Genomic DNA, 15,610 nt, shown 5'->3' on the forward strand with positions numbered 1-15,610 from the left:
CTCAGTTTGCAAACAGCTGACCACAAGACGGAGGCTCTGCTCATCACAAGCAGGAAAAAAGAGGAAACCATCACCATCACTGTAGGCGACCACAGCATACGCTCGTCCCCTCCATCCGCTACCTGGGCCTGCACATCGACGCCAAGCTGAAGTTCGACCACCAACTCCAAACAGTCAGCGCGAAGGCAGCCAGTGTGATCGGTGCCCTTACGAGGATCATGTCCAACTCTGGCGGGCCCAGAAGCAGCCGACGCAAGCTGTATGCTCACGTCGTCGACTCCATACTCTTGTATGGAGCCCCCATCTGGAGCACAGCAGCTCAAAAGCGAGCCTGCCTGCGTGTGATCGGAGGCCGGCCGCATGTCTCTTACGAGGCCACGTATGTCCTTGCCGGCATACCACCGCTGGTCCTTCTTGCGGACGAGCGAGCGCGACTCTACGGCCGCCGCCGAAAGGACGCAGAGGACGAGGAACGCTTGGCAACGCTAAGCAAGTGGCAGGAAGCATGGGACCGGTCGACGAAGGCCCGATGGACGCACCGACTGATCCCAAATAACAGAGTGTGGATCGAGAGGAGGCATGGAGAGCTGAACTACCACCTCACGCAGCTCTTGACCGGGCATGGCTTCTTTAAACACCATAGCCGACGCTACGACCTCAATCAAAGCGCGAAATGCCCGGTCTGCCCCTCATCCATCGAGAACGCGGAGCACGTATTCTACTACTGCCCGAGGTTCAGCGAAGATAGAGAGAGACTACACTCTCTGCTCCACGAGGTCATGACGCCAGAAAACACCACCAGGCTCATGCTCGCGAGCGAGCCGAACTGGCTCGCGGTTGCTTCCTTCGCCTACTCAGTCGTAACAAGACTGAGAGGCGAGGAAACAGACAGAAGGTTACGACCGGACGATGCGGCGAGAAGAAGACGCTACTCCACTCAAGCCTTCATGAAGCGCAAAACGCCAATCCCTCCATCCCCGTGAAGTAATGTTTAACGGCGGTTTCCGCGGGGATGGAACAAAGGGAACCCCGACGCGGATGTATTTACATAGTCTATGTACCCTTAAGCAATATGTTTCATTTTCACTTCTATTGATACATTTAACCTAATGTAAACTTCTACTTTTACTTTCTGCTAAATAAAATATATTAATACATCCTAAAAAAAAACACACACACACACACACACACACACACACACAGACATGTGTTAGGAATTCAATCTAGTTTACAAATATGTAAACCAAATTGTCCTACGAGCTCTGGTTCAAAAACTCATTTTCTAACCCATCATACAGCTTCCAATATAGCTTTGTCTATGGAGGAAGCATTATTGGTATTTTTGACGATGAAGTAGTGAATGAGTCATTCACGGCGAAGATATGGGTAAAATATTATTGAGTATAATAATTACTTTAGGAATTTATTTTGGGAAAGCAGTGTGACACAAGAAGTATAGAGTGATTGAAAAGATATTTGTAAACTATTGCGACAAGCAACTACAAGGCTTTCTATTTTACCCTGCAGTGAGTTTCCACCATTATTTTATTATTCGGACCTCGTCCAGCCTTACCGAATTTCAAGAGAAGGTTCATGCCTCTCGGTGAATAGACCCGCTATTGGTGAGCTCTTTACTCCATCTGGGCCATCTCGTATCTGAAAATGGACCTTAGAGGTCTTGGTAAAAATAATTAACGAACGATTTTCGTTCATAAACTGATTATTCCTTACAACTCATTTTGCGAGTAGCGTTTTGATCTAGCTTCAGCCTACATAGGACTTCACACACTCTGCCAATTCGTCCACAGAACTAAACTCGACACTTACTTCATTTATAGATTTTTAGCAAGAAAGTCGTATAAATAAAAAGGAGTATAGATGAGAAAATAAAAAGAAGAAGTTTGATCTTTAAACCATATAGTTACGAACCCACGATCCCAACGGGCACTCGTTATTTCTTCTCCTTTCCACCTCCCGTCGATTTTCTCCTTTTTTTTTCTCTTCTAAATAGTGGACTATTTTCGAGGATTTTATGATGTCCACTGTAGTGAAACTACTGTATAAGTTTATTATACTTTTTTATCAACTGCGGAGAGCTAAGATGACGAGCTCGACGATAAAGGAGATCACGCCCACAACATCTACACTGCCGTTCAATCACTTTTGCCATACTTAAGTAAAAAATGAGTAAACTTCAAAACGTCATAACTCAGTCAATAAAAGTTATATTAAGATTTTGAAACCACCATTTGAAAGGTGTTTTCAAGCACTTTCTAACTTCTTCATATAAATTTCTTCATATAAATTAGTATCAGGATTATTCATTTATTAACTTATTTTTGTTATCAATTAACAAGTCGAAAAAAAAGTTTTTCTGGTCTTTGCTATGTCTGCTATCAGTTTAATAAGAAGACTCGTAGAAAAATTTTGAGCCCATAAATTTGTAGGTTTTTTCAAGACCTTTAAATCCTTTTTTTAAATAGGGTCCTATGGGCCTTATTCGCAAAGATACAGTCGTTTACTGGACCTCAATATTTTTTTAAATTCTAAAATTTTGATGAGTCAAAACCATGAATATTCTAAGAATCCGATCCATAACAACTAATTCTTATCCAACGTACAAAAACAAACATTTTTTGGAACTAAAGTGTTTTCCCATCTCATTTACAAAGCCGTGTACATATAAATGAAAAATAATTTGAAAATTAAAAACAATTATTGCTCTGTAGTTAAACCATCGTATCTTTGCGAATAAGGCCCATAGGACCCTTTTTAAAAAAAGGATTTAAAAGTCTTGAAAACCCCTACAACTCTATGGGCTCAGAATTTTTCTACGAATCTTCTTACTAAACTGATAGCAGACATAGCAAAGACCAGAAAAACTTTTTTTTTCGACTTGTTAATTGTTAACGAAAATAAGTGAATAAATGAATAATCCTGATACTAATTTATATGGTTAGAAAAGGCTTGAAACTACCTTTCAAATGGTGGTTTCAAAATCTTGATATGACTTTTATTGACTGAGTTATGACGTTTTTAAGTTTATTCATTTTTCACTTAGGTATGGCAAAAGTGATTGAACGGCAGTGTATGTCACAACTCTGGAGTCATCCAGTACCCTTCAAGAAAAAGGCACACGAGACAGGTTGTTAATCTATCAACGCACGGGACGGTTACTCAGCAAGATTAGTAATCAAAGAAGACTCTAACACACTAAATTGAAGAGAGATGTGCACATAACCCACTGCACCACCTTACATGTAGCATGGGTCATGCATCTTTTTAGAGGACAGATCACAATTATTTCTGAGTAAACTAATGTGAATAAAATGAGATCGCGAACTCAAATTAATTAAGTATTAAGCGAATTCAATCAAACTTGATTTTTTGGACCTGTCCGGTCAACTTCTCTCCCTTGTCAAGTTCCCATCAACGGAGAAATACTACAGAGCACGACACCGCTGAATCACAGATCAGTCAGTGAAACTTCCTCAGCCACTTCCCAATAGCGGCCACTAGTCACTACTCCCAGTCTCGGTGACGTTTGAATACCTTCTCAATGGTAGCCACTTTTCGTGTCTTATATGCCTTTGAAAAAATGATACAGCACAATGAAATTTGAGGCCCAGAGATGAAAGGCTCTCCTTTTTAGTTGTAGACGGCTTTCAATATCTACCTATTGATCTTGAAGGAGAAGGTGTGTAGTACAATTATTTAATTTCACTTGGCGATAAATACTTTAGATATTAGGTTTCACGAGGTTAATTTACATGAACAAAACTTGGTTTATTGATAAGAATACAGTATGATTTTCTGAAAAGAAAAACATTGAAAAGACAAAAAATGATTGCTACACTAAAGATAGGTGTGACTATATTTGAATGTAAACTGCAATCAACTGATATTTATTTCTATATACCAGTTTACGTCAATAAATCTAAGTATTATTAACGATAATTCATACAAGTGACAATTAGTGAATTTTATTTTAATTTGACAATAAAATAACTCTTTCATTTATATTCCTGAATCCAAATGTGCAAGAGATAGTTGGATAGAAGATCAGAGTTCTAGCTTACTAAATGACTAATTTAAGTAGATAAATTGCTTATATGGTCAGACGTAATGTATAAAATGGAAATTTTATGACAGATTTTGAAAAATTTTTTGTGAATAATCATAAAGTATATCTATCTATGAATATATCTATCTGCGAATAAATTTATAAACTCTTTCTTAAATACTTTGATATTTTCTAAGTAAGTTTTTTACTTTCAGATCGACCCAAAAGTAGCGTTTCCAAGGAGAACACATCCAAAGGTAAAATTGATATTTTCAATGTATTTAGTTGTATATAAAAATGTATAAATTATCTTTGAATAGTTATTTTTTTACTAAAATAAATTATAAATTTTCATAATGATAAAAAAAATAATAAAAAAGAATACGCGAGTAAATTTCCATCGCAAAAATAACTCAACCAATCACAGGACATTTAAAGCATCTTCACTTTTGGGACCATCACTGCTATAAAAATCTTGTATGCTGTAGATAGGCGATTGTGCCTACGCGCCAACATCAGAACTTATTCAAACATTTAATGATATAATACATTAATCAATCAATCAATCACTAATATTAGTTTTATTGTTAATTTTAAGATTTATAAAAAAAATTTGAAGCAGATACTCTTTCTCGATTGTATTAAATCAATGCTAAATATTTAATTTTTAGGTCTGCAACAAAAACTTTAAAAGATATTAATAGTTGTAACTTTTATATTATTGTGTGAAATAATAAATTTTTTATTTAATGTTATAATCATGTCTAATAAAATATGTAATCTTCTAAAAAGTTACACTTCTACCCTGTTTCGCTACGTTTATGACCTATCCATGTGTCAGATTTAATATCTCACAAATGTAACTACGTTATGACATTCATTTCTTTCGATTCTTTTTCCAAACTATTTTTTTAGCCAGAGCTAATATCTGTGTAAGTCACAGACCCAACTTTTTAAAAGCGTAAACTTTTTCATTTTATTAATTGGTATACATTAAATTAATTAAATTAGGTTTTAGCTTACTTAGTAATGGCATCATAGAAAATAAGGTATCGATCATTTGATTACATCAAACTACTTGTGAAACAACATCAGTGTAACTCAAACAAGTAATGTCTGCAGTTTTTGGAAAATGCCTAAACTGCAAAGAAGAATACAATATCATAAGTGTTGATAAAGACCATTATAAAATAACGCGTCTAATTTTATCGTATGCCCTGAATAAATATGACACACAAGAAGCAAAATTACTACTTATAAATAATTTTGAGTAGATCTGATCAAGAAAAACTGCATTTGATTCTCAATTCACATTTAGAATTCTGAAAGGATTTTCAAAATAGATATAGTCACAAAATGTTGTTTACTACGATGCAGGCTCAAAAATACTATAAAAACTGGAGTGTGAAAACGACCCGTGATTTTTCAGAAGCAGCATAAATGAACATACAAAACACAGGAATATTTGAAAACAAGAGATGCAAGATGATAAGTGGTCTTTAATAGTTTCGTGCTTTATAATATTCTTAAATTAACGTAAAACAAAGTTTCAGAACAAATAATTGCGGTGTTAAATACAAATAAACCCGGATCAAATGTTAATGACAGTCTGCTGACTTCTAATTGATTTTCCAGTAGCTAAAAATTACATTTTTCTAAAATTGAATAAAGTATATACACTGCCCTGCAATCACTTTTGCCATACCTAAATAAAAAGTGAGTGAACTTCAAAGTGTCATATCTCAGTTAATAAAGGTCGGGTCAGGATTTTAAAAATACCATTCGAAAGGTCTTTACAAACCCTTTACAACCAAATAAATTATGATAGGGTTCAATCATTTATTCACCAATTGTTTTCAACAAATAAAGAATCGAAAAAATCAGCTTTTCTCGTCGTTGCTATTTCACTCGCCATTTTAGTACAAAGTCATGTAGAAACATTATGAGCCCATCACTTTGTAGGTTTTGACAAGACCTTCAAATCTGTTTACTGTGCATTTTTCACGAAGATACGGTGGTTTAGCTGTAGAGAAATAATTGATATCATTTTTCAATTTTTTTTTCATTCATACGTGCACGGCTTTGTAAATAAGATGGAAAAAAAACGTAAGTACAAAAAGTGTTTTTGTATGTAGAATATGAAGTAGTACTTATGGATTCGATTTTTAGAATATTGATGGTTTTAACTCATCAAAATTTTGAAATTTCAAAAAATATCAGGGTCCAGTTAATGCCCGTATCTTCGTTAAAAATGTACGTAGGACAATTTAAGTTAAACAGATTTGAAGGTCTTATCAAAACCTACAAATTGATGGGCTTCGAATGTTTCTACAAGACCTTCTACTAAAATGGCGAGTGAAATAGCAACGTCGAGAAAAACTGATTGAACCCTATTATAATGTATATGGTTGTAAAGGAATTGTAAAGACCTTTCGAATTGTTTTTTTTAAATCCTGATCCGACCTTTATTGACTAAGATATGACACTTTGAAGTTAACTCACTTTTTATTTAGGTATGACAAAAGTGATTACAGGGCAGTGTATGTAGAGTGCAATTATATTTTTGCAACTCAACATAGTGTTCCATAATAGAGCTATGAAGAAGTTTCGATAGCTTTTTGTAAAAAATTTAACAATTGTAGCAGTATAAATGAAGGAATATAATAGTAATTACATATAAACATTGTCACTTATAGATCACTGTATAATATGTACTAGCGACTTACCTCGCTCGGTTTAGTCAGAGTTTTGTAAGAATTTTTAAGAAAGTAAGAAATATAAAATAAGTGTTTACAAGGTATATACCAGGTATATATAATGTATACCCTTAATCAATATAAATTAAAAAAAAATATGCAGAATTGATTTATGCGTCTAAAAATAGCTTTCTTTGATATTATGGAATTTTTGCACTTTGCGCAGAGTTCACGCTAGAATTTTTAAGATTGAGACCTTTGAATTGAACCAAATTTTTCAGTAAAATGCTCTTCATGTGATGAGTTTTGTGAAATGTTCATTTAGACCTTTAGATCAATTCCATAATTCAATATTCACTCAAAAGCTGCAATGAATTTTTTCATTTTTTGCTTTTTATTCATGTAACAATTTTTTTTATTAGTCTAATCGATATTCTACAAAACTCAGCTTTTAGAGAATGTTTTTCCAAAAAGTTTATCTTAAATTTTCTAAACTAACAGAAAATCTTTGGGATCTCTGGAGCAAATGTCAAAAACTGAACTTTTCAACAGAGCCGAAATCAAGTATTTGTGCTTTAAACATTAAAAAATTTTACTACACATCATCACTGAACCAAGCATGATTAACACTCACTTATTACTCATTCTCATATCAATTTAAACTATTTTCACATGATTTTATTCACTGGCTCCTATATGAATACATAGATTGTAGATATTTGAGCGCACAAATGTTTAGTGCGTAACGATTATGAATACTTCATTTTTTCAATTATTCCATTCTAAATTCTGTGAGAAAAATTTATATTTTCAATCTTTGGGTAGGAATTCTTTTCATATGAGTACCGATCAGTGTCAAAATAAGACTTGAACATGAAACAATGTACAATCTATAAAAATGAGAGTAAGAAACATTTATCATAATTTTCAATTCCATAGATATGATGACAGTAAATGCAACAAAAACTTGTAGTTGTAAAAAAAGATAGATTTATCTGCAATGATGCGCATTTTTAACTCGGCAAATCTCATCGCATATATCCTTGGTAGAAATTGAGTTGGTTGACACAAAAAGGGCGAATAGTAAGCTGAAGCACGAGAGCCAAAGCGAGCAAAAGAAAACAAACAGTCGTCCGCCTATCTCAGCGTTTTTTATTTCTTTTTTCAATTTTTCTCTTTTCCCATATTTACTTTCGTAGAAGCAAATAACATACCAGCAGCAAGCTCTGATATAACATCTCTCGATACTCGCACCTCTGATTTTCTTATGTTTGGGTACTTCATATATTCATATTTATACATATGGGTAAGGCTCAGAATTTTTTAAATAAACCTGCGCTCGTATGTCACCGATCTTGACGCGCTTTTGGTATGTTATAGTACATGGTAAAAAAGACCCAAAACCAAAATTTTAGACCCCCTCCCCCCTCCTACCCCCCACTTCCGGTATAAACGTCCATTTTCTATCTATATTTTTTCTGAAGGCCTGAAGCAATTAAAAAATCTGAAAAAATTCACAAAAATACTTTTCAACAATCCAAACAATCTTGAATTTTTTCAGATTTTTTGAGTGCTTCAGGCCTTCAGAAAAAATTATTGAAAATTTTGAAAATTCATATACGGCGCTACGATGCAATACAAAGCCCGATCATTTTTTCCACTTATTTTTGACATCAAAATACATAACCTCAAATTTTTTCAGATTTTTTCAGACAGAGCGCTGGCGGTTTTTAGCCAAAAAACGCCCTTTTTTTACGAAAATCATTTTTTTAGGGCGATATGAAGCTTTAAAAAATCTGGAAAAATTTTTTTCTTGTTTTTCAGGTCAAAATACATAACCTTGAATTTTTTCAAATTTTTTAATTGAAGGCGATAGCATCTGTGGCTAAAAAACGCTATTTTTATGAAAAACGGTTCCTGGAACCCAGAGGTTCCGGCAAAAAAATTTGAAAAATAATGTAATTGTGATGAACGTCTTCAGAATTTCGCTCGAATCTTTGTTATGCTCTAGAATGAGCTAGGAAGCTCCAATCGAAATTTTGCGACGGTCAAAATTTATTAAAATTTGACAAGGAATTCGAAAAAAAATTTTTCAAATTTTTTTACCGGAACCTCTGGGTTCCAGGAACCGTTTTTCATAAAAATAGCGTTTTTAGCCACAGATGCTATCGCCTTCAATTAAAAAATTTGAAAAAATTCAAGGTTATGTATTTTGACCTGAAAAACAAGAAAAAAATTTTTCCAGATTTTTTAAAGCTTCATATCGCCCTAAAAAAATGATTTTCGTAAAAAAAGGGCGTTTTTTGGCTAAAAACCGCCAGCGCTCTGTCTGAAAAAATCTGAAAAAATTTGAGGTTATGTATTTTGATGTCAAAAATAAGTGGAAAAAATGATCGGGCTTTGTATTGCATCGTAGCGCCGTATATGAATTTTCAAAATTTTCAATAATTTTTTCTGAAGGCCTGAAGCACTCAAAAAATCTGAAAAAATTCAAGATTGTTTGGATTGTTGAAAAGTATTTTTGTGAATTTTTTCAGATTTTTTAATTGCTTCAGGCCTTCAGAAAAAATATAGATAGAAAATGGACGTTTATACCGGAAGTGGGGGGTAGGAGGGGGGAGGGGGTCTAAAATTTTGGTTTTGGGTCTTTTTTACCATGTACTATAACATACCAAAAGCGCGTCAAGATCGGTGACATACGAGCGCAGGTTTATTTAAAAAATTCTGAGCCTTACCCATATACATACATACATATGTACATGGGCTATATCGCATCAACTATCCCCCCCCCCCCTTAGATCAGAGTTGTAATTTGATTTTTCATATTTTATTCTGCTTCCCAAAGGTGAATATGAAAAAATGATTGAAACATGATTTTTTGAGTAAAATTTGATGAGGAATTCAAATTTGATGTCAAAAATTATATTCATAAACTCCAAGTACCTTAATTTCTAAATTTCCCCAGCGATATGGCCAATATTGTAATATGTTCATCGATACACCAAAATACAACTTATGATAAATTTTGGTAGTCGACAGACAAAAAGACTTCATTATTGACCTTCATATGTGTCAATAAAACATGATTTTTCTCTAGATTTCCTCTAATCTTGATACATATTAAGTTCAATACTGAATTCCGTTTGTCTGCCGATATCCAAAATTTATCAGAAGTTGTATTTTAATGTATCGATGAGCATATTACAATATTGGCCTAATCGAAGGAGACGAACACATTTATTTTTGTACAGTTATATGATTAATGCCTGAAAATATCATTTGTATGGGTTATGAAGTTGTAAATATGATTTTTAAGTACAAATTCAAATTCTACATCAAATTTTACATTAAAAACCATGATTCAATAATTTTTTTGTATTAACCCCAGAAAATCAGAATTGCCAGCAGAATATCAGCAGAAAAAGAAAATTCAACTTTGAGGCCCTGATAATCCAATAGGGTTGGACCTAGAGGGCTGAAACTTTCAGGATTTTCACTCTTCAATGTACTCTTCAAAAGTACATAATTAGAGAAAAAAAATTTTTTGACTATCACGCTACTATGGCTTAGCCCATATACATAGAAAAATGCATACCTTGTGTGCTGTATGTCAACCTGAATGAAGCATATTTTAGCTGACAGGAGAGAGAGAGAGAGAGAGAGGAGAAGGAGGAGGATTCAGGAAAATCAGTAGTTGCAATTTTACGTCTTCAAAATTGCGGCACTGCAAATTTTTTTGTCGCTGCTGTTGTCTTTAAACTTAAGGGATGCACTTCGTCTTTGTTATTTTGTTTTTATACATCGTCTTTCAATAATATCAATAAGCATACTAAAAGGAGATTATTTTTACATTCTGATACTGTCGTTATATAATACAATTTCAAAGAGTTCTTTATAAGATCGATTTAACAAATGAAAATTCTCATTTTACCATTACTTTTAAAAGAAAATTTAATTTTTGCTCTAATGCAAAGAAAAATGATTTTGATGATATGAGCAAATATGAATCGTTGAGTCGAAGGAGTGCACTAGCGTGAAAAAAGAAACTGCCATAATATGTCTAAAGCGTAACGAGTCTTTAATTCTCTGGAGAGAAAAAGCACCTTTTTTAAGGTTGCTGTGCTTTACCCTGTTCCATCTTGATCATATCACGTATGTTGCAGTAGGTGAAAAATAGCTTTTTGTTTTTCCAGTAACTATATCCACCTATCTCTCATTGGATCGGTAGAGAGAGAGAGAGAGAGAGAGAGAGAGAGAGAGAGAGAGAGAGAGAGACAGACAGACAGACAGACAGAGATACTCGCCTGAAAAACATCTATAGACGTCTCAATATGTATAATGTCATAGAATCTTTTGATTTAATTTTTCCCGCTATTTGTACTCGACTTCTATTTAGAAACCTTTTACACTATCGATTTAGTAATTTGTAAAATATTGAAAAAGAAATGGAACGATATTAACCATACGGTAAATCTTAAACAATCGCTAGTTTCATTTGGTGATCTTTACAATCTTAGTAAGAAATTTGAATACACTAGAAGTCATAAGAAATGATACGCTATAGTTTATAAGTCCTTTTGGTAATTTTTTTTAATTTGCGTTATTATATATTATGTAAGGAGAGTGCATTTCAAACGATTTTCGCTTTACCTTGAAAGCATCGTAAACATTGAAGAAGCATTGACCTCCTTACTTTTGGTATTTTCATATTCATTGAAAATGACTGGACACCCTGTTGAATTCAGTTGCTAACCCCTAAAGGCTAGGCAAGAAATATGCATTTCATGCAACGAGCCCAACTCATTCCGAGCTTACTAGAAATTCTGTACTGACCTGGCCTCTTTTGGCCTGCGGCACGTCGGATGTTTTTTGAGATCATAAGCATTGAATTATAATATGCCAGTATATTTTTACATCTTTTTTTCTTTCAATCCTTCGAATTATAGTGATCCCACTAACTTAAATGGTTGATTTTTTTGCTGTATAGTTTATGCAACTAAATTTTTTTCTCTGCAGTTGTCGTCTTCCTTTCTACTTTTTTGTTCTTTAAAAGTTCTATCAAGTTGATCCCATTTGATGCTTGTTATTTTAAAATTTTCTTAAATTTTTTTTCGCTAGTACTTTCTTTTCATTTTGTTAAATAACATAAGTACATAAGTAAACGTAATTTTCGCATTTTTTAGAATAACTCAAATGTATTTTCACAATTTCACTTCTTAAATACACTACTCAACAAAATTATTGCAATAAAAAATTTCATTGAAATTTTGTCAATTTTCAAATGCTTCTATCTTGGTCTATTTTCATCATATGGCGAAAATTTTTTTTCTAATTTCTTGAAAATGTTGTCTTATTTAAATCGATATATATTATGTATCGGTTAAAGTCAATATCGAGTTACAAGTAGTATTTGAGCTCAACACTAAAAATGATTTAAAAAAAATTGATTGTTTAATCGTGTCCATGGGCTAAAGCAATTAGTTTATCAGAATTTTACATACACCATCAAAAAGTACACTTTTCAACGAGTAATTTAAAAAAATAGAGCTCTCTACGATAATTTTTAACCCATGTAGGTCGTTTTGAAAGTATCATTTAAAGTACGTAAAATCACTCGTTTAGGTTTTGCGTACATCAATCCCGTAATATAATAATATCTCATAAACTCCATAGTTACTAGTGTAAAAACTTTACAAATGCATTTTCTGGCACGTCTTTGTTGAAATTCCGTTTTTTTCACGATTTAACGTTGTATACTATTACGAATAGATACAACGAATTCATATATTTCAACACCCACGAAAGTTTTAATATAAAATTAAATTCACAAGAATCAATTTTTTTCTTGTTTTACAAAGTGAATACTATGAGTAGAACCTGCTATACGAATTACGACCCGATAAAAATTGTCTAGTAGATTTAGTTAAGATAGCAGAGCATGAAACAATGAAAAGTACATGGTAATATGTATTTCGTCTTTAAATGGTTTCAAACTAATTTTTTTTGCTTGTAAACTTAACATTCATAAGTTAAGCGGAGTAGATTTTTATTTCTGTGCAAAATAAGATTTACCCTACTGGCTATGGACATCCATCAGAAGTGGGTGTCGGTTAACGCTCATTCGGCTTACACTACCTCAAATTGAAAACGAATTTGATTTGTTAAAAAAGTTTTGAATCAAGTTTTCAATTAAAAATTTCGATTAATTTTAAGATTCGGTAATAAGAGTTCACGTTATCTCAATATACAATCGAATTTAATTGGAGAGAATTGATATTTAAACATATTTTTGATATAATTTTTTGATATTTCTACTTCTTTTATGATATAGCTCTTGCATATAGTTCATAAATGAATAAAAAAGTAATTTTACTCATTTATTGGCGTTTCTTATTACGCTAGTGAATTGGTGAATAAAACGATAACTTTGCTTTTAGAGCAGTTGCAATGTTTAATCTTTAATAGAGTTCCTGTGCTTTCGTGAAAAATGTTACGTTGCATCGAAGAAATTTGAGTCAGAAAAAATATTACAAAGAAACACATGTTTCACGACATAATATTTAACGCGGCTCAATTCTTTGTATTACTCATTCGCACAATATCATTTCGTTGTATAACTCTTTCTCATTGCTGTAACAGTCAAAAGCTTTTAAAAAGCTCATATCTCCCTACTGCTAAGAATTTGCACTCTGCAACTCGACAAGAGAATGCAAGTGTTGACGAGTGCATCTGCGTCACTAGTACAAGAGTAAATGCATGCTCAAGCTGGAACTTTTTGCATCTATATTTAGGAACGCGCTAACGACAACGACGGTGGTGGTGACGACGATTGCCTGCCTTGCAATAAGCAACGTAGCACCAGCAGGTAGAAAAGCGTGACAAAGTCGCGCCTACAGCACTAAAAACAATGAAATGGAACAAGCCAGCCAGTGCGTGCATGAAAGAGGGCTAAGTTTTTTTATTCGCGTCGCGCTTGCTCGACCGTCTCTTAAAAGCTTTTCATCTTTTGTGTATGAGCTTTTTATCATCGAGCGCGCGTGCGAGTCTGATGTTGCGTGTCACGAAAGCCCAAGCTTGTCATTCCTTTTTTGCACTAGCTGTTGCCATGACCCTCCTCTCTTCCTTTTTTTGCTTCTTTTTCTGAAGTTCATCCTTCTCTTCAAATCGCGTAATCTTAGTCTGTGCTTGGGTTGCATGTACCTTACATTTACATCTTCCATGCACGTATACGTCTACAGTGTTGTTGCTATGACAAGCTTGTACCTTAGTGGCACATCACGTTGAATGGACTCTGTAATTGCGCGTTTAATATTTCAAAAGCTTAGCTCTACGTATATTACGCGTTGACTGTGCGCGTGCACGTTTGTATGTGCATGTAAGCGCACGAAGATACCGGCAAATTCAACAGAGCCCACTATGTGTAGAATGAGCTACTAGCCGTACCATAGACTTTTCGAACTATGTAGCTTCCTTTCTTTATATGGTTGACGTCTCCCTAGTCGTATTCTTTTCCACCAACATCATGAGCTTTTCTTTTTGAGCCTTTTCACTTTCATCGCTTGCTAGAATTTTTACACTCACTTTTCTCTTTATTATCATAGTTTATATTAACATGTGTCTTATTAAGAATGTGCTAGTATACGTCTGCAAAAACTTGCAACACTATTTTGATGGAAATAAATTAAAAACTTTTCTTTTTTATCTTATTCAGCAAATGCAGACTTTTTTTAACTTTTGTAATTATCAGTTACCAAACATATTGGTTTCCATTAATTATTTTTAAAAAAATATTGTACTTCATCAATTTGAAATAAAACATCAAATAATTAAATGCGTTAACATTTATTTTAAAAATATAATTCATAATTTTTTTAGAATCCTATAATGAATATAATTTTTGCATGAAAATTCATTTAATACCTCGTTAAGCATATTAATTCGTTATTTATAAATACAGTATTATTTCTGCTGTGGTATTAACAAAAAAAACTGCATCACACAGAATGCTCTGCCTTGTATATTATGATATGTATAATTTCATAAACCAAGGTAAAAATCTACCTGAGTCAGATAGCTTTTCGACATGCAGGAAGAAAACTAAAAATGATTGATTGCTGCATGATTGAAATCTGCTTACCTTAGGTAGATTTTTAATATTCATAAAACTATGCAATCCCTGAACAAAGCAAAATATTCTGTGCAATGAAGTCTTTACTTTATTATCAATGTGTTGCTTCGTTCATCCTATGAGTGACACGTTTTGATTTTGTATTCACTGCATTGCTTTACATAAATTAATTGTTTCGTTATCTTTTTCTCACTAGTAATTCAAACCATCTCAGTCAATAAAGTCTTTATTAGACAAAGTTAATTAGTTTAACCAATAATCTTAATTACAAATCCACAAAAAATTATTATCCTAGTTGGTAACATATATTTGTAATATTGAATAATTAATGAGCTCAGGAAATGTAGGAATAAAATAAGAACTCTTAGAAGATCCAAGTTCTTCATTACATTGCTCTAAAAAGTAAAAAATAGAATATGTTAGATCCTATTCAATTGTGTTCTTGTCTTTTAAAGTCGGAGACAACTTGGTTCTTTTTCTTTTTATGATCGAATCTAAATTAATGCAGTTTTTTCATTTAAAACCGCAACAATTTTTTTTAATTCGCTTGTGCATCGACATTTAGAGACTGCTTTTGTGGGTCCAAGTAGTTAGTCCACATTGCAAAGGGTAAAAAATGACGTTTCTGAGAATAATTTTTCAAAATTTTTCGGAAGCTTCTTTTTTTCTTCCAACCTTGTATCATATTTTATGTCTGGGTCTAATATCATATCCTCTGTACTT

At 33.3% G+C, this 15,610-nt stretch overlaps 1 protein-coding gene across 1 annotated transcript in view; it reads left to right on the top strand.

Moving 5' to 3' along the window:
- LOC106648224 (RNA-binding protein Musashi homolog Rbp6-like) overlaps nt 1-4,546 on the top strand; it is a 35,895-nt gene extending 31,349 nt beyond the window's left edge. The window contains exons 4-5 of the mRNA XM_023463306.1: nt 4,279-4,320; nt 4,444-4,546. Of these exons, the coding sequence (XP_023319074.1) occupies nt 4,279-4,320; nt 4,444-4,533 (132 nt within the window). The 3' untranslated portion in view covers nt 4,534-4,546. The remainder of the gene's footprint in view (nt 1-4,278; nt 4,321-4,443) is intronic.
- Nucleotides 4,547-15,610: the final 11,064 nt, after the last annotated feature.

This window comes from Trichogramma pretiosum, unplaced genomic scaffold, assembly GCF_000599845.2.
Source record: "Trichogramma pretiosum strain Unisexual culture from Peru unplaced genomic scaffold, Tpre_2.0 scaffold159, whole genome shotgun sequence".
Lineage (NCBI taxonomy): Eukaryota > Metazoa > Arthropoda > Insecta > Hymenoptera > Trichogrammatidae > Trichogramma > Trichogramma pretiosum.